Genomic DNA, 23,869 nt, shown 5'->3' with positions numbered 1-23,869 from the left:
GGATATTTAAGCCTACTGTTTATTGCTAGCCGTTGAGTTAGCAAGGGTGATCTTACGGATGGGATTCGCTCTCCGTACCCAGCTACTCTGCCTTCCACCTCCTATTGGACTCTTTCTGCTAATGGGGTACCTGCTCCTCGGGGGCCTCTTTGCTTCTTTCAGGTCGCTATCAGGTAACCGGTACTCGCTCCTCCAGGGCACATGTTCCCTGACTCGCTGCCTGCAACTATCTCCTCTTCTACTTGGAAGAATTCGCTACAGACACCATCAGTGAGTACTATTGTCATCTACTCCTCACAGCTGTCTCCCTGGAACCAGGTACTCGCTCCTCGAGGGCCTGCCTCCGTTCCAGCGCCAGTGCCATCTCCTACATGGAACCGCTGTGTGAGTACTTTGCCAATGAGTCTCTCTACCTCCAGGGATCTGGTACTCACTCCTCGAGGGCCAGCTCTCCCTATCTCAGGGCTTCTCCATATTTGGGACTCTGTGAATGTTTTATTGTACGCACTTTCTCAGTTCTCTCCACTACAGCACTGCTACCGGAGAAACCTCTGTTCCAGTACCCTGGGGAATACTAGCCCAGCTGGGCTACAACATCTACTCACTACTGCCACCTCTGGTGGCTTCTCAAACTGTCTAAATAAAGAACTATCTGTGTTTGTTTGTCCAGAGCTGAGCCTGACCTGTGGCCCCTCACGGGACTTCCCCCCTGTGGGCGTTTTTCAGCTGCCAAAGTGTCCAAGGATACACCCAAACCTCATTAACTATAAAATCTTCTGCCCAATCATTTGCTTCTTGCATTAGCTATTGGAATGGAATGCGAGTGTTTGCCTTGTATAGGCATTTTTCCTCTCTTCTAAAATAAGCATTAAACCCTGCCACAAACTGTTCCTTCAGCATAAATTCTGATTCCCCAATGCACATTCCACCATGAGGTACCACCTTGACCAAAAGAAACTGGTTACTATAGGTCAAACTTTGAACACTTTCTTTTCCAGATAGGCATCTGTCATAAAATTCTCTCAGGAAACAAAACGGAAGCTAATGCAATGTAGCGAAGTAGCAACCAAAAGAAGTTGATCAGTAAAAGGGATTTTTTATTAATACAATGTGTGGTAACCGGTAAAGCCCGACTCTGGCCGAGTTTCGCTCATGTGACTGAGCTGCTTCAGGGGCTATATCGATCAAACAAGCTTTCTTAGTGGTATTTTACAGATCATATTCAATATTTCTTTTCTACCAGACATATTATTCCAATGGGATCTTTGGAATTTTATTTGGTGATGGTTGTCCGCAGGTGTCGGCGTCTGCATGCTGTAAAACCGGAAGTATTTCAAAGAACTAAATGCCTCGTAATGTCTTTCTTATTTATATTTGGAAAAACACATGCACTTCTTTTCCAGATTACAGGTCAGCTGTGCAAACCCCACCCACCCACCCACATGCCAGGCCCAGGTTGCAGATGCTGTGTACCATGAACCAGGCTTATGCAAAATACTGGGTTGAGGGTGGGGTGAGGGAATAGGAGGCGGAAGGAAAGGAAACCCAAGGAGGGATATTTTATCATTAAAGATGTGGAATGGAGATAAGGTGGGAGGGGGGCCGACTGGCACAGGATCACAGGACCACAGGAGGGGGGGGCCGACTGGCACAGGACCACTAGCTATCTTCAAAACGATATAGCCAGTTAAGGGAAACTGCAGTACCAAAAATTTAAATCGGCTTCATAAGCATAGTGACCAAAATGACAGCCCCTCTCCCCCAAGCTATGGCAACCAGCCCTACTGTGCCATGAATTCTATTCCACCAAACTTTTCTAAAGGGGTTAAGGCTAAATAACTTTAGAGCTGCTCTCTGACATATCTTGAGTTAGCTGTAAAACTTATTTGACTAACTCTAAATAAGTTATTTGGCTAACTGAACCCTGCTCTGGAAGGTCCCCCCCCCCCCCCCCCACACACACACCTTTCTTATTCAGTTAAATTTTAGCTGAAAAATGACTTATCTGTCTTAATTTTAGCTGGATAAGCAAGGGGGAATATTCAAAACTTGCCATTTAGATGGATCACATGCGAGTTAGCCAGAAAAATAGCTTTGAATATGGACCTCAAGAAAATTAGCTTACTCTAAGTTATAACAGAAAACTACTAACTCTGCCATTTACCTCAATTTAGTTTGATTCAAGCAAATAAAAAAGATGGGTTTTCAAAATTCCCACCTACATTCTGGCCAGATTAAGTTTTCAGATTAATCTCATGTGATTATTGAAATCTTTAGATGAAGTTCTCTGTAATCCAAATGGTTGATGAAGCTGTTGCTAATGCTTGGGAGATCCACAATTGTTTCTAGTACTCCAACTTGCCTCATGGAGAAGTCACAAAATTTCATCACATTGAATTGAAGGAAGCCCTCTCTATTCTGAATAGATTTATGACAAATCTTTTGAAAATAAATTTGCCTAAGAACATGCCATACTGGGTCAGACCAAGGGTCCATCAAGCCCAGCATCTTGTTTCCAACAGTGGCCAATCCAGGCCATAAGAACCTGGCAAGTACCCAAAATTAAGTCTATTCCATGTTACTGTTGCTAGTAATAGCAGTGGCTGTCAACTTAATAGCAGGTAATGGACTTCTCCTCCAAGAACTTATCCAATCCTTTTTAAAACACAGCTACACTAACTGCACTAATCACATCCTCTGGCAACAAATTCCAGAGTTTAATTGTGCGTTGAGTGAAAAAGAACTTTCTCCGATTAGTTTTAAATGTGCCACATGCTAACTTCATGGAGTGCCCCCTAGTCTTTCTATTACCCCCATGCTTATTTATTATCACAGACTGTACAGTTCGATGTTCTTGTTGGTTGTTTTCTGAATCTAATTTCTCTTTTCCTCTATACCCCCTGCCGTTGAAGCAGAGAGCAAAGATGGAGTTGCATCATCAGTAATAAGGCTTATTGGTTAAGGGTAGTAACCACCACACCAGCAAGCTACTTCCATGCCTCTTACTTTATTTTCCTCCTCTAGCCTTTAGGGATCCACAGTGTTTATCCCATGCACTTTTGAAATCTTTCACCATTTTTGTCTTCCCCACCTCCTCCAGAAGGGCATTCTAGGCATTCACCACCCTCTCCATGAAGAAACATTTCCTGACATTGATTCTGAGTTGTCTTACCTGGAGTTTCATCAGTTGATGAAGTGTTTGATTTTTGTTTACATTTTTGCAGTTTTTATGTTTCTGGCTGGCTGCTATTGCTGAGACAATTTCTGCTTTCTTATTCAGAGTCACAATACATGTTTGTTACAAAAGGGCTTTCTGTAAGTTAGTTGGACTGGATAATATAAATGGGCATTTTGTATAAGAGTGTGTTTTTTAAAGTTTCTTTGCCACATTTTGAATAATATTACCAATGGAAAAATTAGGCAGGCATGACTTTAGGGACTGAAGTAACAATTTGTACAGTTTCATATTTTCAAAACTACATGCATTGTTTTCCATGTAAAAAAATTACATGGAAGAAAAGCAGAGGCAATTTCTGTGGGTACTTTTTCATAGACAATTTTCAAAAGGAAGTGTGCTTGTCCACTCCATTGAAAACTGGTGCAGTGCCAGCAGGCAGACTTTAAACCTATGCAGATAATTATGAAAATGTCCCTCAAAAGTCTTATGGGGCTTATCTGAATTGTAGATATAACGGAAATTCCAATTTGTGTGACTATATGGAACTAGGAAGCAGGGCTGGCAGGAGGTGGCCAGTGAAATTGGCATGTCATCCCCAAGCAATATAGGAAGTGGGAAGAGAAAGTAACAAAATCAATCAGTTCAAAAAAACAGAAAAGGTGACTAGGAAGAGCACCTGGAAAGTTATAACCATAAATGCTCATAGTCTGAGCAATAAAATCCCAGTCCTGTCGGTCAACATGGTAGAGGCGGAACTGGACATTGTTGCCTTTATGGAGACATGTTTCACTGAGTCTCATAATTGGGATACTGCCATCCCAGGCTGTAACTTGTTAAGGAAGGACAGAGAGGACAGAAAAGGGGGAGGAGTAGCTCTTTATGTCAAAAACAATATCCAAGCAACTGAATTGCAAGGGACGAGGGATAAAGAGAAGCATTTATGGACCATCCTAAAAAAAGAAGATGGTGCTTCCATTTTTACTGGTGTGATCTACAGGCCCCCAACTCAAATGGAAGAACTGAACAGAGATCTTATTGAGGACATCCAAAAGGTGGGAAAGAAGAGAGCAGTGTTGCTCATTGGAGATTTTAATCTGCCAGATGTGGATTGGAGCATCCTTTTTGTGAAATCTACAAAAAGTAGGAAAATAATGGATGCCCTTCAAGGGACTTTGCTCAAACAAATGGTAATGGAACCCATGAGGGAAGGTGTGATCCTCTATCTAGTGCTCACTAATGGGGATATCTCTGATGTTCAGGTAGGGGCTCACCTGAAGATTAGTGATCATCAGACAGTATGGTTCGATATCATGAATAGGTTACAGAGAAGTCACATGAAGATCTGAGTTTTGAATTTCACAAATATGGACTTTGTCAAAATGGGGATGTACCTGGAGGAAGAACTGAAAGACTTGGAGAAAATGGGTGAGGTAGAGCAAAAGTGGGACAAATTAAAAGGAGCTATTACAAGGGCAACAAATCTATATGTTAGAAAAGTAAACAAGAGTAAGAGGAAAAAGAAACTGATTTGGTTCTCAAAAGAGGTGGCTGAAAAAATTAAGGCAAAAAGAACAGCTTTCAAGAAGAAAAAAGGATCCCAAATAAACATAAAGAAGAGTATCTGTTTAAACTGAGAGAGACGAAGAAAGAAATAAGGAAAGCAAAATGTCAAGCAGAGAAAGGATTGCCCAAGAAATAAAGGGAGATGACAAAACATTTTTCAGATATATCACAAACAGAAGGGAAGCATGAAGTGGTATAGTGAAATTGAAAGGTGACGAGGAGTACTGTGTAAAGAGAGATGAAGAAATGGCGGAAATATTAAACAAATACTTCAGTTTAATGTTCACTAAAGAAGACTTTGGAGAAGGACCCTTGCTGGTTGATAAGACCGTAGATGGGGATGGAGTAGATGAAACTCCATTTACAGAAGAGAATGTATGGGAAGAGCTAGGAAAACCGAAAGTGGACTTAGCCATGGGGCCAGATGAGGTTCATCTCAGGGTAATGAGAGAGCTCAGAGATGTGCTGGTGGGTCCACTGAAGGAGCTTTCAATAGATCCCTGGAAACAGGAGTGGTGCTGTGTTATTGGAGAAAAGAAGTGGTGATACCACTTCACAAGGGAGGTAGCAGAAAGCAGACCGGAAAGGCTGGTTAGCTTTGCCTCTATGGTGAGTATATTGATGGAGACTCCGCTGAAGGAAAGGATAGTGAACTATCTACAATCAGGAGGATTGCTGGACCCAAGGCAGCAAAGGGGAAGGTCCTGTCAGACAAATCTGATTGATTTTTTTGATTGGGTGACTAAAGAATTGTATCGTGGAAGTGCATTTGATGTAATCTACTTGGATTTCAGCAAAGCTTTTGATAGGGTCCAGCATAGGAGGCTTGCAAAAAAATGAGAAGCTTAGGAGTGAGTGTAAATGTGGTGGCATGGATTACAAGCTGGTTGATGGATAGAAAACAGCGTGTAATGGTAAGTGGAACCTACTCTGAAGAGAAAGCAGTGTTAAGTGGAGAACCACAAGGATTGTTGTTGGGATCGGTTCCATTTAATATCATTGTGAGCGACATTGCTAAAGGGATTGAAGGAAAAGTTTGTCTATTTGTGGAAGATACTAAGATCTTCAACAGATTAGACACACTGGAAGTAGTAGAGAGAATGAAACATGATTTCAGAAAGCTTGAACAGTGGTCAAAGCTATGGCAGCTGTGATTCAATGCCAAGAAGTGCAGAGTCATGCTTTTGGAGTGCAGTAATCCAAAAGAGATGTATATAATAGAAGGTGAAAGACTGTTGTACACGGACCAAGAGAGGGACCTTGGGGTGATAATGTCTAACAATCTGAAGACTGTGAAGGAATGTGACAAGTCAATAGCTAAAGCCAGAAGAATGCTGGGCTGCATAGAGAGAGCATTAACCAGTAAGAAAAAGGAGGTGATAATCCCCTTGTACAGGTCCTTGGTGAGGCCTTACCTGGAATACTGTGTTCAGTTCTGGAGAACATATCTCAAAAGGGATAGAGACAGGATGGAGGCGGTCCAGAGAAGGGCAACCAAAATGATATGGGGTCTCTATCAAATGACTTCTGAGGAGAGGCTGAAGGATCTAAATATGTGTACCCAGGAAGAGAGGAGGTGCAGTGGAGATATGATACAGACCTTCAGATATATGAAAGGTTTTAATGATGCATGATCCTCAAACGTTTCCATTGGGAAAAAAACAGTAGACTAGGGGGTCATGAAATGAAACTTCGGTGGGTGACTCAGAACCAACATCAAGAAATATTTCTTCACGGAGAGGGTGGTGGATGTCTGTCATGCCTTTCCAAAGGAGGTGGCGAAGACAAAAACAGTCAAAGAATTCAAAAGGGCATGGGATTAACATTGTGGATCCCTAAAGGCTAAATGACAGAAATGAAGAAAAGAATGCAATGGAGGTAATCTGCTCAATGTGACAATTACTACCCTTATCAAAAGCACAGGGATTACTACTCTCAACCAATAAGCCTTGATACTTTTGACGCACTTGCAAAATCATTCTCCGCTTTGACAGTGGGGGGAAAAAGGAGAATTAGATTCAGACGTCAACCGATACTAGCCCTGACTTTTATGGTCTGGGGGTTCTGGTATGCAGACATAAGAGGAAAGAGCACCATACTGCTTCTATGGTCAAGTCCAAAAGCAAAGCAAGTCAGCATTGCTGGAATTTTCTGAAAGACTCCTCACCTAGTGAAAATGGTGTTATGGGTTTGACAGTTGCTTGGTTTTTTATTGTAAGTATTTCTACCCTTATCATAAGGATTGGGGGAACTGTACGGACTACCCTTAAGAGAAACCTGGGGTGACATACATTTTACCATAAGAAGCTTGCTGGGCAGACTGGATGATCCATTTGGTTCTTTTCTGCCGTCATTACTATGTTACTATTTTATATTCCTACTTTTACATTTTGTATCATTTATTTTCCATCTCTACAGTATTTAAAGTCTCATTTCAGATGATATGCTCACATGGTGCAAGTACCTTTGTCAGTCCAGCAGGTAGTTAAGAAGTATTTACTGAGATATTATTCTTCAGTGCTGCTCTGTAGCTAGCAAGAGTCATTACAAAAGTGGCAACCGTCTTTCTTTCACCTCGAGGCTTGAGCATGTCACCTTAGTGGTGCTCCTGAGCACTGCTAGCTTAATCAGACAGCAAATATGAAGAGGAGTTTGTTCTGCAGCACACCACGCTATGGCCTGCAACACAGGGCCAGCCCATATTTATATTTTATATCGTTTAAGGGTACCTTTCACAAAGAGCAGAGATTCCTTTGAGCCTGCACACATTCCTTTTTTCCCAGTTACAGGAAAAGAAGAATGAGGTTGAGCATGGGAAATCTTTCTCTCTCTGGTAGAGAAAGAGGATTACCCTCTTCTCATAAGTGGGGAACAGATCCTCCGGTATTTTGGGAAATGAGACCCCACAAACCATGCCAGAGTCTTTGGGTTATATTTCTCTGATCCTCCAGAGCTAGACTATGTTAATCCAATTTACTTTTGTTTTACTAAGTTTCTAAACTAAATGTTAAACTAAAATTAGATCTATATCTAATGCCTCCCTTTGCTATTGCATTTTTCATACATTTCTCTTAATCATTTTGCTACTGTATATCACCTTTCAAAATGTGGATATGTGAATCAGATGTTCCATAGATTCATTATGCAGTACTTTTTAAAAATATCCTTCTGTTTTCTTAGTACTATTCTTAGTACTGAAATATCTGTAGTGCATGAGCAAAAACAAATTCCTCAATTTTTCTGTATTTTCACTGTGTCTTTTTTGCATTCTTTTTCTTTTCTTCCTTTCCTCTATTCTTTTCTATATCAAACATTTCTTCCCTCTTAGTTTGTCTTCTTTCCTGTGCTTGGTTTGTTGTCTCTCCCTTGCTTGTATATTTTTCATAATTAAACAGAGATGTAAAAATGTGTATGAACTGGTTCATGATATAAAGGTAATGTTTTTTCAGCTCACTGGAGACTCTTTCAAAAATCAATTACAATGCCATGGATGACAAGATTGATCGCAAGAGCTTTTGTGGCACGTATCTGGTTCAGGATGGACTTCCTCTGTGAGTGTGAAAGATAAGTATGAATGTTGCATAACACTATTAAGTAGAGATGTGAATCGTGTCATCGATCGTCTTAACGATCAGTTTTGGCTGGGGGGGGGGGGGGGAATCGGATCGTCGCGGTTTTAGGTTTGTAAATATCGTTTAAATCGTGTTTTAGTGTGTTTAGTGTGCCGGCGCCATTTTGCACAAAATGGCGCCGGCCGTACGGCAACACGATTCGACTGCAGGAGGTCGTTCTGGACCCCCGCTGGACTTTTGGCAAGTCTTGTGGGGGTCAGGAGGCCCCCCCAAGCTGGCCAAAAGTCCCTGGGGGTCCAGCGGGGGTCTGGGAGCGATCTTCTGCGCTCTTGATGTCGGGGGACAGGAACCGAAATAGCGCCGCGCCATTAACGCAGACGTGGCCCGAGAATGGAAGATCACACCGAGATCTCCCCACTGGACCCCAGGTAATTTAAAGCATTTTGGGGGGGTTCGAGAGGGTGGGGGATTTATTTTAAAGGGTCGGGGTGGGATTTAGGGTTGTTTTAGTGTGTTGGTTTTTCCGCCCTCCCCCTTCCCCTCCCCCTTCCCCCGATTTACGATTTTTGACGATAAATCGGGGGAATTCCTATTATATATCGCCTCTAACAATTTTTGACGATTTAAAATATATCGGACGATATTTTAAATCGTCAAAAAACGATTCACATCCCTACTTTTAAGTATAAAAATGTGGATAAGATTGGCTGCAGAATTTCACTTATTTTACCATAATGTTGTTGCCAGTATTACATGCTTCTTCAGTATTATATGGTCATTTCCTCTTGCATAGCAAACCTTTATAATGACCTGTGCTAATACCTAAGGAACCAGCTGCATTTTAACAGAGTATCTTATTTTGTGATATTAAAATTGTAGTTTTATCTTTCTGTTTTTATTTGTTGAAATACATTTCTTTGTCCACATTTATTTCTAAATATAAATGGTCATTAGTAGTATTCATTTGCATTTAAGGCAGTATGTAGAAATGCATATTTGGTTGCTTAAGCGTGAATTTGATTTACTTACTAATACATGGATGAAGTACTCAGAATTTATTGCTGAAGGGTGCCTTTGTGTTTTGATTTCAATCTATAGACTTCATTAAATATGACCTTATATCTATGTGACATTTTATCTCCATTCACAGTTTTTCATTAACTACATACCTATCAGGAGTATAAATCTTTATTCTAAGCACATTCCACCAAGTCACATACTGTATTTTCAGTGCTAGTTGTGGATATATAGAGAGAAATTAAAGCTCTAAGTATTCAAACAACAAATCCATGAGGACAGTGAACCAAAGTATGCAAATGCTTTTATAGGCATTAGTGCACAATAAAAACACTGTTAGTGTGCAATCTGTTATAAATGTTAAGTATTTTAACCCTTGTTAAATTAGCTCACAAATATATGCTAATGAGATAATGTGATGCAAAACTATGCAAAGACTGCTAATTACCTATTTATGGATAGAAAAATAAGGCCCTTAAAACACACAAAAGTGAACACAGACCTGTTAACATAAAACACTCAATTATACTTCAAAGAAGGGGCATTAGATCTTTGAGATAATATTCATGTTAATACTTTAATGCTAATAAATTAATGCAAATTTATTGGCATGCTATTAATATGGGCCGTTAATGCGACCCAATTAATTTGCATTCATACTTGACATTAAAGCACTTTAGTAGATTGACCCCTGTTTGAAATTTCCATGCAGAATAAAAATATACTTGTTGAGCTTTTGCTGTTTTCTGACTTGAAAGGGAATTCCCTGCACTTCTCTTTTGAATTTAAATGATGTCTTCTTTCAGCTTTAGAAGTCCTGAAACTGCTTAATTGGTATGATTATGATGCAAGCTCCTGGGGCATGCTGCAAAGTGTAGGCAGTGGATTTTGATGATGTCATAGGATTTTAGTTATTGTAAATTAAATTCCTCCAAAAGGAAACCCCTAAAACTTGAAAGAGCTCCACATCCTGGTTATTCAGAATGTGTGGGGGAAGGGGAATAGAAGCCAAGATTAGATCCATCACAGTCTGTGCTTTGATTAAGAACAGAACCCCTTGTTTCCTGTGACAGATTTTTCAAGGTTCGGTGGCAAGAGTTAGCAAATTTTGTGGCACATTGTCAAATTTCTGAGGCAATTATGTAGCACATTTCATAATTTTGCATAAAGATTCATACCCACTTATGCAAAAAACGTTAATTTCTTATTGAAAACTATTGATTGTTTTTAAACAATATTTAAAATATATATATATAAATACAATTTTTTACCAAGTACAAAGCACAATTATTTATCAAGTAAAGACATTAGCATTGGACCATTTGGCATCTATATAGCTCCCACTTCTCCATCCCCCCCTACTGAACAAACCAGCAAGACATCAAGAATTGGGTTTAACAAGGTCACAGTTTACTGACACCCATCAAAACATAACCCGAGCCTGAACAATAAATGTCAAACAGTACATTAAACCAACATCAAAATCCTACACCTGAGATTACTACCCCCCCCCCCCCCCTTTTTCCCACTTAGCTTCGGGGCATTCCCTGCCACATCTCCAGTGGGGACTACCAACAGCCAACCCTGGCTTCCAAATTGGCACTGGCAGACCTCTTCCACACTGAGTCACTGTTTGCCAAATCCCAGCAGTGAAGGACCTTCAGCACAGTCGATGACAATGTACCATTGCTGCCCTGGGTATCCACGCCCCCATCCCTAACCAGTGTGTTTACCAAAATCCATTGCTCAACTCTTGCACCAACAATTTATGCATCCTACTCCCTTAGGGGTCAGGTCCCTGCCACAAATAAGGGCAATCTAAAGATAACCCTTGCTCCCTCCAAACTGAAGCCCAGCTAATCATGAGAAAAGACAACCTCCAGTGCCTCCTGGATAATGTTATTTAAAAGTCAAACTTACCTCAGATAAGTGATCAATTCATTGGCATCAGCAGGAGTTATTAAAGGTAAAGTTTACATTGCCATCTTATTACTAAAATATGATGTGAATGTCTCCCAGAGAGTGTGGGTGGTAAAGTAATAGGAACTGAGCTGGGGTTAATGACTTTCTTAACAGAAGAATATAATTCTCTTGAGTTGTTTAGTATAGATGCCAGTTTCATGACGCTTGCCCTTCCTACTTACTCTCCCCTCCTCCCACCCTCTGTGAATATTCTCCACCTCCCCTCCCTTATCTCTTTCCCCTGCTAATTACCCTTATTACATTGATGAACGCCCTTGTAAAAAACTAACATGTATATATGTATATAATTCTCATATCATCTACTCCTGTCCATGTTTACCCCCTCCCTGTTAAAAAACGTTATTATTGTAAAGCCTGTTGCTCAGTTATGTTACATTGTGAACCGAGGTGATGTTTTGCAAACGTGCCTCGGTATATAAAAAAAAAACCCGTAAATGTAAATATATGTTTTCTTAGCAGAGATTATGGCATCTTGATAGGATGCAAGTTTACAATCAAAGAGCATTTTGTTTGTCTGGGTGTGGTATTTTCTTCACTTTCTCTCATATCGCCTCAGCCCACATTTGAATCATGGGGCTGAGTTAGCTCTCTCGGTTGAGAAAGGTTTCAAAGGAACCAGTTTATCAAGGGTAGATATTAAGGAGGTGTTTCAGAATTCTAAAAATTCTTGAGCCGAATTACAGGATTTACTGTCTAGTATATCCTTGCCATATTAGCCCCACCTAAATGATGTGTTGATTGAAAATTCTTTTTCACTCAATGCACAATTAAGGTCTGAAATTCATTGCCAGAGGATGTGGTTAAGGCAGTTAGCTTAAGTGGGTTTAAAAAAAGGATTAAACAAATTCCTGGATAAGTCATAACTGCTATTAATTAAACTGACTTAGAAAATAATTACTGTTTATCACCGGCAATAGTAGCATAGGATCAATTTAATGTTTGGTTACTTGCCCGGTTCTTACAACTTGGATTGGCCACTGTTGGAAACAGGATGCTGGCAGGGCTTGATGGACCCTTGGTCTGACCCAGTGTGGCAATTTATTATGTTCTTATCCCTTCACCACCATTAACCAGGCTTTTCCCAAAACCCTTTTCTAGCTCCACCTCTAGAAAATGGGCCTCTCCAGTAGCCCCCAGATCCCCACTCAATGCCACTGAAGGCCTGGAAACTGCTCCAATCCATGCCTGGATCCAAGGATGCTCCCCATGCTTCCCCCCAAATTTGGCCTCTACCTGCAGCTCTCTGCTGGCTGAGAATCCATACCGTCACCCAGACCAGCAGTAGCTGCTCCTGAAACAGTAGAGTGCTCTGAGGAACAAGGTTTAGGCGCTCCTGCCACCAATGGCCTCTAGGAACTTTGCTGTTCTCCTTGCCTTTAGCACCTCTTTTTCCCTTCCCCAACACACATTTAAGATCCTCCCTCTCCACTTGTAAGGTTGGTAGTCAGTCACCATTTCCACTATCCTCCTCAGCTATGCATCTCCTGCCTGGCATCCTGTACCGTCATGCCCCAGGTGATGAGTGTCAGGCCCAATAATCTCACCTACTACCACTGTCCCGCTTTCCCCAGAAGGAGAAACAAACTTTTCCTACTACCTAATCATTTCAATTCCTGCATGACCAGAGGCATGTGCCTTGCCTGCGCTAACTCTGGCCATCCTCTCGGCAGTGCAAGCCTCCATTCACCTGCCCCACCTTGTTACCCACACTTACGATCGGGGGCAGCATCAATGCTGCATCCAGTGTTGTCAGCTCCTACTTGAAGTTAGTCACTAGATCCACTGTGAAAAATCTCCAGATTGTGTAAAAAGTAGCTAAATCTAGGTTGTGTAGTTGCATCAACATAGTGATCCTAAAATTGGTGGGGAAAGGGGGGTGGATCACACTCACACACATTCTTAGGGGAGAGACTGAACCAGCAAGGCCTGTTCTGAGGATTAAGGGGCTATAGCGTGGGAAGAGAGGGCAGGACCATCCAGCATGGCACTGTAGCCAAAGAAGGGCTCACTTTCTTGTACTTTCCTGCCCCATTCTAGCCAGAGGAGGTACCAATCTTTTGCACTCTAGCAGAGGAGGTTTCATTCTCTTGCACTTTGCTGCTTCCAGATATACTCTGTAAGTAGGGAGCTTGATGGAAATTTTCGAACTATAAGAAAGTCGCTAGGTTTGTAGTTAAATTGTCCAAAAATAGCTAAATTATTTCCCCGTCTCATTTACAATCCTAAAATCTCTATTTGGCTCAAAATGTCGCCAGATCTAGTTACAAAATCTCTAAATTGGCAACACTGGCCGCATCCAGTGGACACATCACTAGCACCGCTCCCATCATGCGGCCTAAGAACAGCTATGCCCATCTTTTCCAGCCCATCAGATTCCTGAGACTACTTCTTGGCCACTCTGCCATGTGCCTTCGTCATCAAGACATACTAAGCCTGAAACGTGTAGTGAAAGAAGAAAAAGGCTGGAGCACTGAGATAGGGTATGAGGGACCCTATATAAAATAACAAACTTGCCTCACCCACTGGCACAACCTCCACAGGAATCAACAAAAAAAGGGCCATTCCGGCCTCTGCTTGGTTCAAATTCCCACGACAGCCAGCAAAGCACTAAGGGAAGAAAGCCAATAAAAGGAAGGAGGAAGGTGAGGGACACGAGGCCTATGAACTGGTGCTCATCCCTACCCAAACCAACAGCCACCCCCTCCCCATCACCACAAAGAAAGAAGAGGGTAGGTAAGAGAGCTGGAACCAGAGATCGTGGATACCTTCCCTAGTCCATGTTATATGTGGCAATGAGGACTTCACCCACCCACCCTCTATATGTTCCAAACGTAACTGTGAAATATCATTTGAATTGAAATGGTGCAATAATTCTTTTCATATTTTCTTGAGAAAATCCTAGTCATCTTTCCAAGTATATGAGCTTATGTATGTTGAAAATACCCTCAGCATCAGTAGTCTGTCACACTTTTATTTACACTGAAAAATATGTACACATATATTGGACACATGGTAAACAGATACAAAAAGGGGTTAAACTAACACAAGTTTGAAATTTGTCAGCAATGATGCCAGCCATCAAGACTTTTGTGAATTGAAATTAATGCCCTCTCTGCCATCTGTGGGGCACCAGCCGTGGCAGACTTTCAAAAAACACATCCAGGTCTTTGTAGCTGGTCTATGGTTCACCACATTTTTTGAGGGATCTTACATTCTGACTGCTGTCTCTGTCCTCTAAAACGTCACCCCTCTCCTTTTGTTCAGTTCAGGACAGGAGGAAGGGGATTGGGGAACCACAGAAGGGGAGGCTGTTTATGAGGGGAGGGGCTAGAGAAGGAGCAGAAAGAGAGAGCTGAGACTGAAGGTAGGTAAGCACCCAGTAGCTTTCTTCAAAAGCTGGAATTGAGGTGGGGAAGCTTCTGGAATATTGATTATGTGGCAGGTTGTCAATATGCAGCAGCAAACTAATGAGATTTCTCCCTTGGCTGCACAACTGCGGGAGCCTAGAGCCAGTGAATAAGACAGAGACTTAAGTATCCTCTCTTTAAGAGATACCCCAGTGAAATGTTTTAATGATATGAAGAATATTTCAGTATTCCATAAAGGAGTGAAGAAACATTTCTTTATCTGGCTAGTGTTGCTGTTTAAAAAGTTAAAAATTATGAAATGAAATTTCTATTTTTCTGATGTACTGTTTTCATGGAAGATTGGATCCATCAGTTTACTCCTCCTCCTTTTCTGGCTCAGTAGGAACAGACCTCTATTAGGCTATTCTATCATAAGCCTTCATTCAAAGCTAGCTGTCTTATGTCCATTAGTTTGTACCCTCTTCATGACTCCATGTAGCTCATTGATTGCATTTTAAATTCTTGATTGGGGAACAATTAAACCATGTATCTCTCTGGAGTCTAATGTGTGTGCATCCTGCGCTTGGCAGGTAAGTTTTGCTATTGCATGCTATCTGTGACCATATTTCTCATAGGACCTGTGAATGCTGTCTCCATAATCCTTCTGGCCTGGAAAGCAGAAACTGGGCCGAGGAGCTGAACCTGCCTCTCTTACAATGCAGCAGTTACTTAGCCATCGGACAGGCCTAATTCAACAGAAGAAATAACCTACTAAAGTATAAAGAGGCTTTCAGCCTCTAGCCCCTAGATTACAGGGAATTTAGTTGGAAATTGAATTTGAAATGCTTGACTGTAAAGAGAGAAATCAGAATGTTATTTAATAAAACTGATTAGTTAAGGATAAAGAATCTTCCAGAATCTGTGTATAAATGTGGATATTTGTTCTGGTAGAAATCCACTGGGACGAACAGGCTTACAAGGCAGAGGAAGACTTTGCTGGTTTGGACCAAATCATGCACTGCACCCTGTAATTACATGGTAAGTAAAATCTGACCCTTTTACTCCAAGACTCTTTTGAGAATCCTGCATATGCTGGTTGGAGAAATGGGTCATCTAGTCACAGAGTGTGTATTAATTTGGTTTGCTATGTTAAATATCCACAGATCTCTGTTACTGAATTCTCAGATAGAGGCAAGTACATACAGAACAGAGGTATAACTTTGGGAATGCTTTCCAACACAGATTTGTAGAAAGGTGTACTAACAGTTAGTGCTTTTTGAATGTTGATGGGAGTTCTGGAGAGAGATGTGTGTGTGTGTGTAATGGTACATGGGTATGGCGAGCATAGCATGTGATATTTGTGTGAATGTGGATATATTGTGTGTGGATGTAAGGGTTTGTGTTTTGGGGTATGAGAATGTTGTGTGCATATGTGTGTGTGTTGGTAGGGGTTTGTATGGGATATGTGGGGGTTTGTATATAATGAGGTGTGTGGGAATTGTGTGGGGCGGTATGTGGGCATCTCTTGGGAAGATTATGTGCAGCGTGTGAGGAATTGTGTTGGTATGGTTGGGCAGGAGCATATGTGATGTGGACATATGTAGAATGGGATTGTTGGATGCTGTGTGTGTAGGGGGCATTGTGATTGGGAGGGTTGGAAGGATGTATAGATGGGTGGATGTATGCACATGGAGGGATTTGGATTTATGTGAAGGGAAGATTGTGTGGGATGGTTTACATCTTTGTGGGTATGTATCAGTAACCCTGAACTCAGGGAATCTTTATGAATCACAGGGCCAGTCACACCTTGATACTGGGGCTAAGTCACACACAAACGCCATCCACTCCCTTTAAGCTCCATCTAGTGAATTCTTTGGGGGGAAGGGGGTTATCCTCTAAGACCCTGGGTGTTTTCGTTTATCTATATTAGAGTGCACAAAAGAATCACAGGGACACTTGAATTGGTGTGGGTGCCAGGGTATGAGTGTGTGGGTGGGGATTGGTTAATGGTGTGAGATATGTATGGTGGGGATGGGGGTGTATGTGTAAGTGTGGGGGTAAGAACATAAGAAGAACATAAGAACATGCCATACTGGATCAGACCAAGTGTCCATCAAGCCCAGCATCCTGTTTCCAACAGTGGCCAATCCAGGCCATAAGAACCTGGCAAGTACCCAAAAACTAAGTCTATTCCATGTTACCATTACTAATGGCAGTGGCTATTCTCTAAGTGAACTTAGCAGATAATGGACTTCTCCTCCAAGAACTTATCCAATCCTTTTTTAAACACAGCTACACTAATTGCACTAACCACATCCTCTGGCAACAAATTCCAGAGTTTAATTGTGCGTTGAGTGAAAAAGAACTTTCTCTGATTAGTTTTAAATGTGCCACACGCTAACTTCATGGAGTGCCCCTAGTCTTTCTATTATCCGAAAGAATAAATAACCGATTCACATCTACCCGTTCTACGTGTTAGTATAGTAGGGGCAGGTGTGTATCGAATGAGAGTGTTTGGAGTCTAAAAATTTAAAGGATGGTATGGGTACATTTATGAATAGGTGGACATTTGTGAGGTAGTGTGTGTGGGTGTACTTGCGTGTCTGTGTGTGTACTTGCGTGTCTGTGTGTGCATGTGTTTGTGTGTGTGTGGGGTCTTTTCTGTATGTGGATGAAAAACCATGAAAACATAGTATGGCCTAGCCCTATTTCCTTGAGTCGTGAAAGCAATATAGTTGAATCTAAAGTATCAAATGCTACTGTAATCTCGACTTTTCAATGTGTCAATAGCAGAGGTGTTTCAGTGTCGTGGGCTTTCTGAAATCCAATCTGAGATGCAGCTAGGTTGTGATAGTTATTCAGAAAATCATGTATATAAGAACATAAGAAATTGCCATACTGGGTCAGACCAAGGGGCCATCCTTTCCAACAGTGGCGAATCCAGGCTACAAGTTCCTGGCAAGTACCCAAACACTAAGTAGATCCCATGCTACTGATGCCAGTAATAGCAGTGGCTATTTCCTAAGTCAACTTGATTAATAGCAGATAATGGACTTTTCCTCCAAGAAATTATCCAAACCTTTTTTGAACCCAGCTACTCTAACTGCACTAACCACATCCTCTAGCAACAAATTCCAGAGTTTAATTGCATGTTGAGTGAAAAAAGAATTTTCTCCTATTAGTTTTAAATGTGATACTTGCTAACTTCATGGAGTGCTCACTAGTCCTACTATTATCTGAAAGAATAAATAACTGATTTACATGTACTTATTCTAAACCTCTCAAGATTTTAAAGACCTCTATCATATCCACCCTCAGCCATCTCTTCTGAAAGCTGAACAGCCCTAACCTCATTAGCCTTTCCTCATAGGGGAGCTGTTCCATCTCCTTTATCATTTTGGTCGTCCTTCTCTGTACCTTCTCCAGTACAATTATATCTTTTTTGAGATGCAGCAGAATTGTACACAGTACTCAAGGTGTGGTCTCACCAATACAGAGACATTGACATTTTCCATTTTATTCACCATTCCCTTCCTAATAATTCCTAACATTCTGTTTGCTTTTTTGACTGCCGCAGCACACTGAGCCAATGATTTAATGTATAATCCACTATGATGCCTAAATCTCTTTCCTGGGTGGTAACTCCTAATGTGGAGCCTAACTTGAGTGGTTATTTTTCCCTAGATGCATCACCTTGCACTTGTCCATATTAAATTTCATCTGCCATTTCAACACCCAATCTTCCAGTCTCACGAGGTCCTCTTGCAATTTATCACAATCTGCTTGTGATTTAACCACTCTGAATAATTTTGTATCATCTGCAAATTTGATTACCTCACTCATTGCATTCCTTTCCACATCATTTATAAATACATTGAAAAGCACCGGTCCAAGTATATATCCCTGAGGCACTCCACTGTTTACCCTTTTCCACCGAAAAATTGGCCACTTAATCCTACTCTCTGTGTCCTTTTTTTTTTTTTTGTATTAAAGCTTTTATTAGCAAACAAAGAGAAGTACAAGCATACAGTGTACCCTCCGCATGAGTACATTTAACCTCAAACAACAAACTGGTACACAAGTGAACTATCCCCCTCCCTCCCCCCCCACCACCACGTATACAACTAAAACTACAGTCATTGGTCAATAGGTATCATTGGAACACGAATTGAAAATTAGTTTTATACACTGCGTTCAAGAGCTAGGGACGCTCACAATTGGAAAACAGTAGTACGAGGAATAAATAATAGGCTAACCATATCAAAATTATAACTTAAAATAAACATAAAATAAGAATGTCAAAGGTGTCTGCAGACCCCAGGGATTAGCGAGAGTCATAAGTCTCATACCACTGTATGAAAGGGTTCCATACAGCCTGATAGGAGGGTATGCGATGTCGTCTTACAGCTGTGATATGTTCTAGAACTTGTATTTTATGGAGACGTTTAACAATGATGTTCAAAACAGGTAAAGTAGTGCTACGCCATTTATGGGCCAAGGCGAGACGTGACATCATATATATCTGCTGGCAGAGGCGCTGCAGAGGAAGGGAAAGGCCTTCTATTGGTGCGCCAAGAAGAGCACAGGAAGGGGCAAGTGGCACCTCCTTTCCCACCAGCAATGAAAGCCATTTGGTAATCTCCTGCCAAAATGGAATAACAATGGGACAGCTCCACCATATGTGCAAATATGTCCCTATTTGACCACACTGACGCCAACAGTCAGCAGAGGATGTGGGAAACATCTTAAACAGCCTCGAAGGAACATAATGCCATCGGTACAACATCTTAAAGCAATGCTCTTGAAGGTTTGCGGATAAAGAGCATCTGCGCGCATTCAAAAAGCGATCCTCCCAGTCCTCCACCGACCAGTTCAAATGAAGGTCAGCTTCCCAAGCTAAGGAGCACCCAAGCTTCGTCGTTGACGCTCCCTGCAATAGTATATAGATTTTGGAGATTGATTTTTTAAGTCCATAGGCGGATGAACAATGTGATTCAAACATGGTCCTCGTCGGGGTCAGCTGATCTTTTTTTAGGAGAGTGTCAAAAAAATGTCTCAATTGAGCATATTCCAAAAATGGCAACTGTACCGTCGGGTATTTAGCTTGCAAGATTGGATATGGTATTAACCGACTGTCCTTTAACAACTCGCCGATGTTCGAGATATCCAGGGATTTCCACACTGCAAAAGCATTGCGAGGTAAACCTGGTGAAAAGTGAGTATTATGAAAGAGGCCCGATGAAAAATGGTACGGACGAGTTCCCACGATCTTCATCTTCCAGCGAGTCCACACCTTAATTGTAGTGGCAAGGGGGGGGGGAAATAGTGAGCACCAAGCGCCACGTCGGACGAGGCTGCCAAAACAGGTCACGAAGGCTCATGTGTCCCACTATATATTGTTCAATATCTTGCCAAGGTGTTGTACTAAGTAATCTATTTTGTAGTTGAATGACCGTCCTTAACTGCGCAGCCGCGTAGTACCACTCCAAATTCGGCACTCCCAGACCTCCCGTGGCCTTAGAACGATATAGTACTGTCCGCGCAACCCTGGGAGGTCTTTTCCGCCAAATGAAATCAAATATCTTCCTCTGAAGTGTGCGAAGAATGCTATTGGTCAAGTAGATGGGTAGCGTATTGAAAAGATATAATAATCTAGGAAGGACGTTCATCTTGATGATGGCTATGCGCCCGAGCCAGGAATGAGGAGTCTGGTACCAGCGAAGCAGGTCACTCTCAATAGCCTTAAGCAACGGTATATAATTGATGTGATACAATTGGTGAACATCTGCCCCCAGGTAAACTCCCAGGTATTTTAAGGGTTTAACCGTCCATCGAAAAGGCAAGCTACCCTGAAGATCTCGAACAGATGGAGCAGGCAGATTGAGGTTCAGTATTTCCGACTTCTCAAGGTTGACTTTGAAGCCCGAGACCGCACTAAATTGCTGAATGGCTGTCAACACGGCAGGCAACGATGAGCGTGGATGAGTTAACGTAAAAAGGATATCGTCAGCGAAAAGTGTCAACTTATAATTATGGGCTCCCAATTGCACTCCTGTAATGTCGGTAGCTGCTCTGATGATAGTGGTAAAGGGCTCCAAAAAAAAGAGCAAAAAGCAGGGGCGATAGCGGGCAACCCTGTCTCGTACCTCGCTCGATAGGAAAACTGTCCCCATAGCCTCCATTGACCTTCACTTGGGCCTTTGGACAGTCGTATAGTTGATGGATCCACTGTAGAAAGTAGTCACCGAACCCCATCTTAGCAAGAGTATGGAAGAGGAAAGGCCAATGAACCATGTCGAACGCTTTTTCAGCGTCGACAGCCAACAAAATACTCGGAATGTTTTCTTTTCGAGTCCACCAAATTAGATCTATTGCCCGTCGTACGTTATCGGAAGCGGACCGGCCTGGAATGAAGCCCGCTTGATCTGTATGAACTAGGGATGGGAGCAGGGAGTTAAGCCGCACCGCAAGGATACGGGCCAACAGTTTTAGATCCAGGTTGATAAGGGAGATGGGCCTATACGACCCGCAAAGAGAAGGATCCTTTCCCGGTTTAGCAATGACTGAAATACCGGCGGTGTTGGAGTGTGGCCCCAAGTGCTCACCACTTCGCAAACTATTAAACATAGCAACTAGAGGTGGCACCAAAGTGTCTGCAAAAGTCTTATAGTATTTACTAGTAAGGCCATCCAGCCCCGGAGCCTTGCCAGATTTGAGGAGTTTAATTGCTTGATGAGCTTCCAGCAAAGTAATCGGTTTATCCAACATTTCTCGCTGTGACTCCGTTAAAGTCGGCAGGTCCGCTGTTGCCAAGTAATCTTCGATATCCTGTAATTGAATGTCTTGTCGAGATTTATAAAGCTCAGCATAAAAGTTAGTGAAACTCTGCTGAATATCCGCTGTATCAGTCATCAGGAGACCCTGAGCGTTCTTAATTTTGGCAATACTGTTTTGCAACAAAACTCCTTTAAGTCGCCGAGCTAATAGGCGACCGGCCTTATTGCCCCCCTCAAAGTACATTTGCTTCGTAATGTTCAAAGCATGAGCAATTTGCGCTGAATCCAATAACTGCAGAGCTTGCCGGTCCTCCGACAGCTTTTTATAAAGGGAGGCGTTGGGGCTCCGCATGTGTTGACGTGTGAGTTCTGTGATATCCCGAAGCAGTGTTGTCCTTTTTTCTTCCCTGAGGCGTTTACAGTAAGACGCACGGGAGATGAGCTCTCCACGAATAAAGGCCTTAGAGCATTCCCAGATAATTGAAGGTGGAGAGGTGCCTGTGCTCTGGTGGTGAAAGAAGGCTTGTAAGGACCGCTCTGCCTGTTTGATATACTGCTCATCCTCTAATAGGCTTTCATTGAGGCGCCAGTAGCGGGTGCCCCTGGGGGTCTCCATCAGATTAAGATCCATCCACACCGGGGCATGATCACTCCAAGTGATCGGTTCAATCTCCACCCTGCGCACATTATTCTGCAGTCGTTTATCAACAAAAAGATAGTCAATACGTGTATATGAGGCGTGGGCCTGTGAGTAAAATGTATATTGTCGAGATCTCGGAAACCGCTGTCGCCACGCATCAACTACATTCCATGACTCCAGGAGATGAAGAAGGCTGCGTCTAGTGGGCCCCTGAGAGACAGTCGTCACATGGGATGCATCTAAGTGAGGCCTCAGGGTTAAGTTGAAGTCGCCTCCCACAAGCAACTGGTGATCTGTGTGAAGAGTCAGACAATCCTCAAGGCCCCGTAAAAATTGCAGCTGGGCTGAGTTGGGGGCGTAGACATTGACAATCGTTAGTAAAACCTTTCCCAATCGCAGGGTTAAGATTGCTATGCGGCCATCAGGGTCCGTGTAGGAGTTTAAAACTTCATGAGGGATGTTCGCAGACAATAATATAGCTACCCCTGCATATTTAGAACCCAAGGAGCTGGCTGCATGTATCTGCGTTGGGAAGGTTTTATGGCTTAAATACTTCACGTGTCTAGGTCTCAAGTGCGTCTCCTGAATCAGCGCCAAGTCAATACGCAGATTGCACAATTCCTGGAAAAGTAATTGTCGCTTCCTATGAATCCGCAGGCCCTTGACATTCAAAGTTAGCATTCTAAGCATGACACCTTAAGTAAATTGCTAATATAGCATCCCCATATGTATTCCCCACATTTCGTATTAATCCAATGTTCTCTAGAGCTGCTGTCTGCCAAGATTCATGAAAACGAACATGGTAGTGTTCCCCCAAAATCCCCGTCACATGTTTACCTTCTGCCAAACCAGTCTGGCAGATTACCCTCCCCTTGGGGGCCTTAGCGCGCCCGGAGACCAACATATAGCAAGTCCGAGCCCCACAGAGGTCCCCTCACCCTGTTAGGTTAACATACAGCAACAGTATTGTAATCAGAACATCAGAGAGCAACAAATACCTACTACAAAACAAACTTGTAAATTCGTCAGAGATACGATTATGATAAGCAGCACTCAGAAACAGTATACCATCAGCAGATATTCAAAAACATCCCAATGGAAACAGGTTATAATAGATTTGGGAGCAACAGTCTCCTCGAAACCTTATTCAGCCCTGGTCATCCATGGTATTATCATGAGCCAAGGACTGGCGGCGAAGGCGTCTACGTCCGTTAGGCGCCCTTTGCCAGCGAGGATAAGTCTCCCGTGAAGAAGGGCCAGGCTGAGCCTTAGGGATTGTAAAGTTAACTGTGAGTCCCGCCGACTTCAAGGCTTCAGCTGCCTCTGAGAGAGATTTCACCCGATATGAGGATCCTTGATGCGAGAAGAACAAACCAAAGGGGAAGGTCCATCTATACCGAATCTGGGCTCCCCGCAGCACACTAGTGGCCTCCCTTAATTCAAAACGCTTGCGTAAGGTAATGGGGGCCAGATCTTGAAAAATGGTGATGTTGTGACCCTCCCATTTCCAAACGCTCTGCGCCCGAGCTGCTTCATAGATCCGTGTTTTCTGTGCAAAGTCCCGGATGCATAAAATAATGTCCCTCGCTTGATTATCAGATCGCAAGCCAAGCGCTCGGTGCGCCCTGTCAATAATAAGGTCAGGCTCCGGCGAAGCAGATGCTGCTAACTGCGGTGTAGTACCTCCGGTAAAAAAAACAAGCAGATTTTGCGAGCAACCTCCGGCACATCTTTATAGTCCTCCGACTCGGGGACACCCCGGATTCGTATATTATTGCGTCTCGAGCGAATCT

The 23,869-nt window shown here is 42.5% G+C and overlaps 1 protein-coding gene across 1 annotated transcript in view; it reads left to right on the top strand.

Annotated features, from left to right (window-relative positions):
• Positions 1 to 23,869, top strand: part of TRPM2 (transient receptor potential cation channel subfamily M member 2) — a 319,065-nt gene that overhangs the window by 237,966 nt on the left and 57,230 nt on the right. Inside the window, exons 25-26 of the mRNA XM_029607926.1 lie at positions 8,191 to 8,292; positions 15,612 to 15,698. Of these exons, the coding sequence (XP_029463786.1) occupies positions 8,191 to 8,292; positions 15,612 to 15,698 (189 nt within the window). The remainder of the gene's footprint in view (positions 1 to 8,190; positions 8,293 to 15,611; positions 15,699 to 23,869) is intronic.

The sequence above is a fragment of the Rhinatrema bivittatum genome, chromosome 6 (genome assembly GCF_901001135.1).
Source record: "Rhinatrema bivittatum chromosome 6, aRhiBiv1.1, whole genome shotgun sequence".
In the NCBI taxonomy this organism is placed as follows: Eukaryota; Metazoa; Chordata; class Amphibia; order Gymnophiona; family Rhinatrematidae; genus Rhinatrema; species Rhinatrema bivittatum.
The sequence above is the reverse complement of the archived record's forward strand: the minus strand, read 5'-3'. Positions and strand labels throughout refer to the sequence as shown.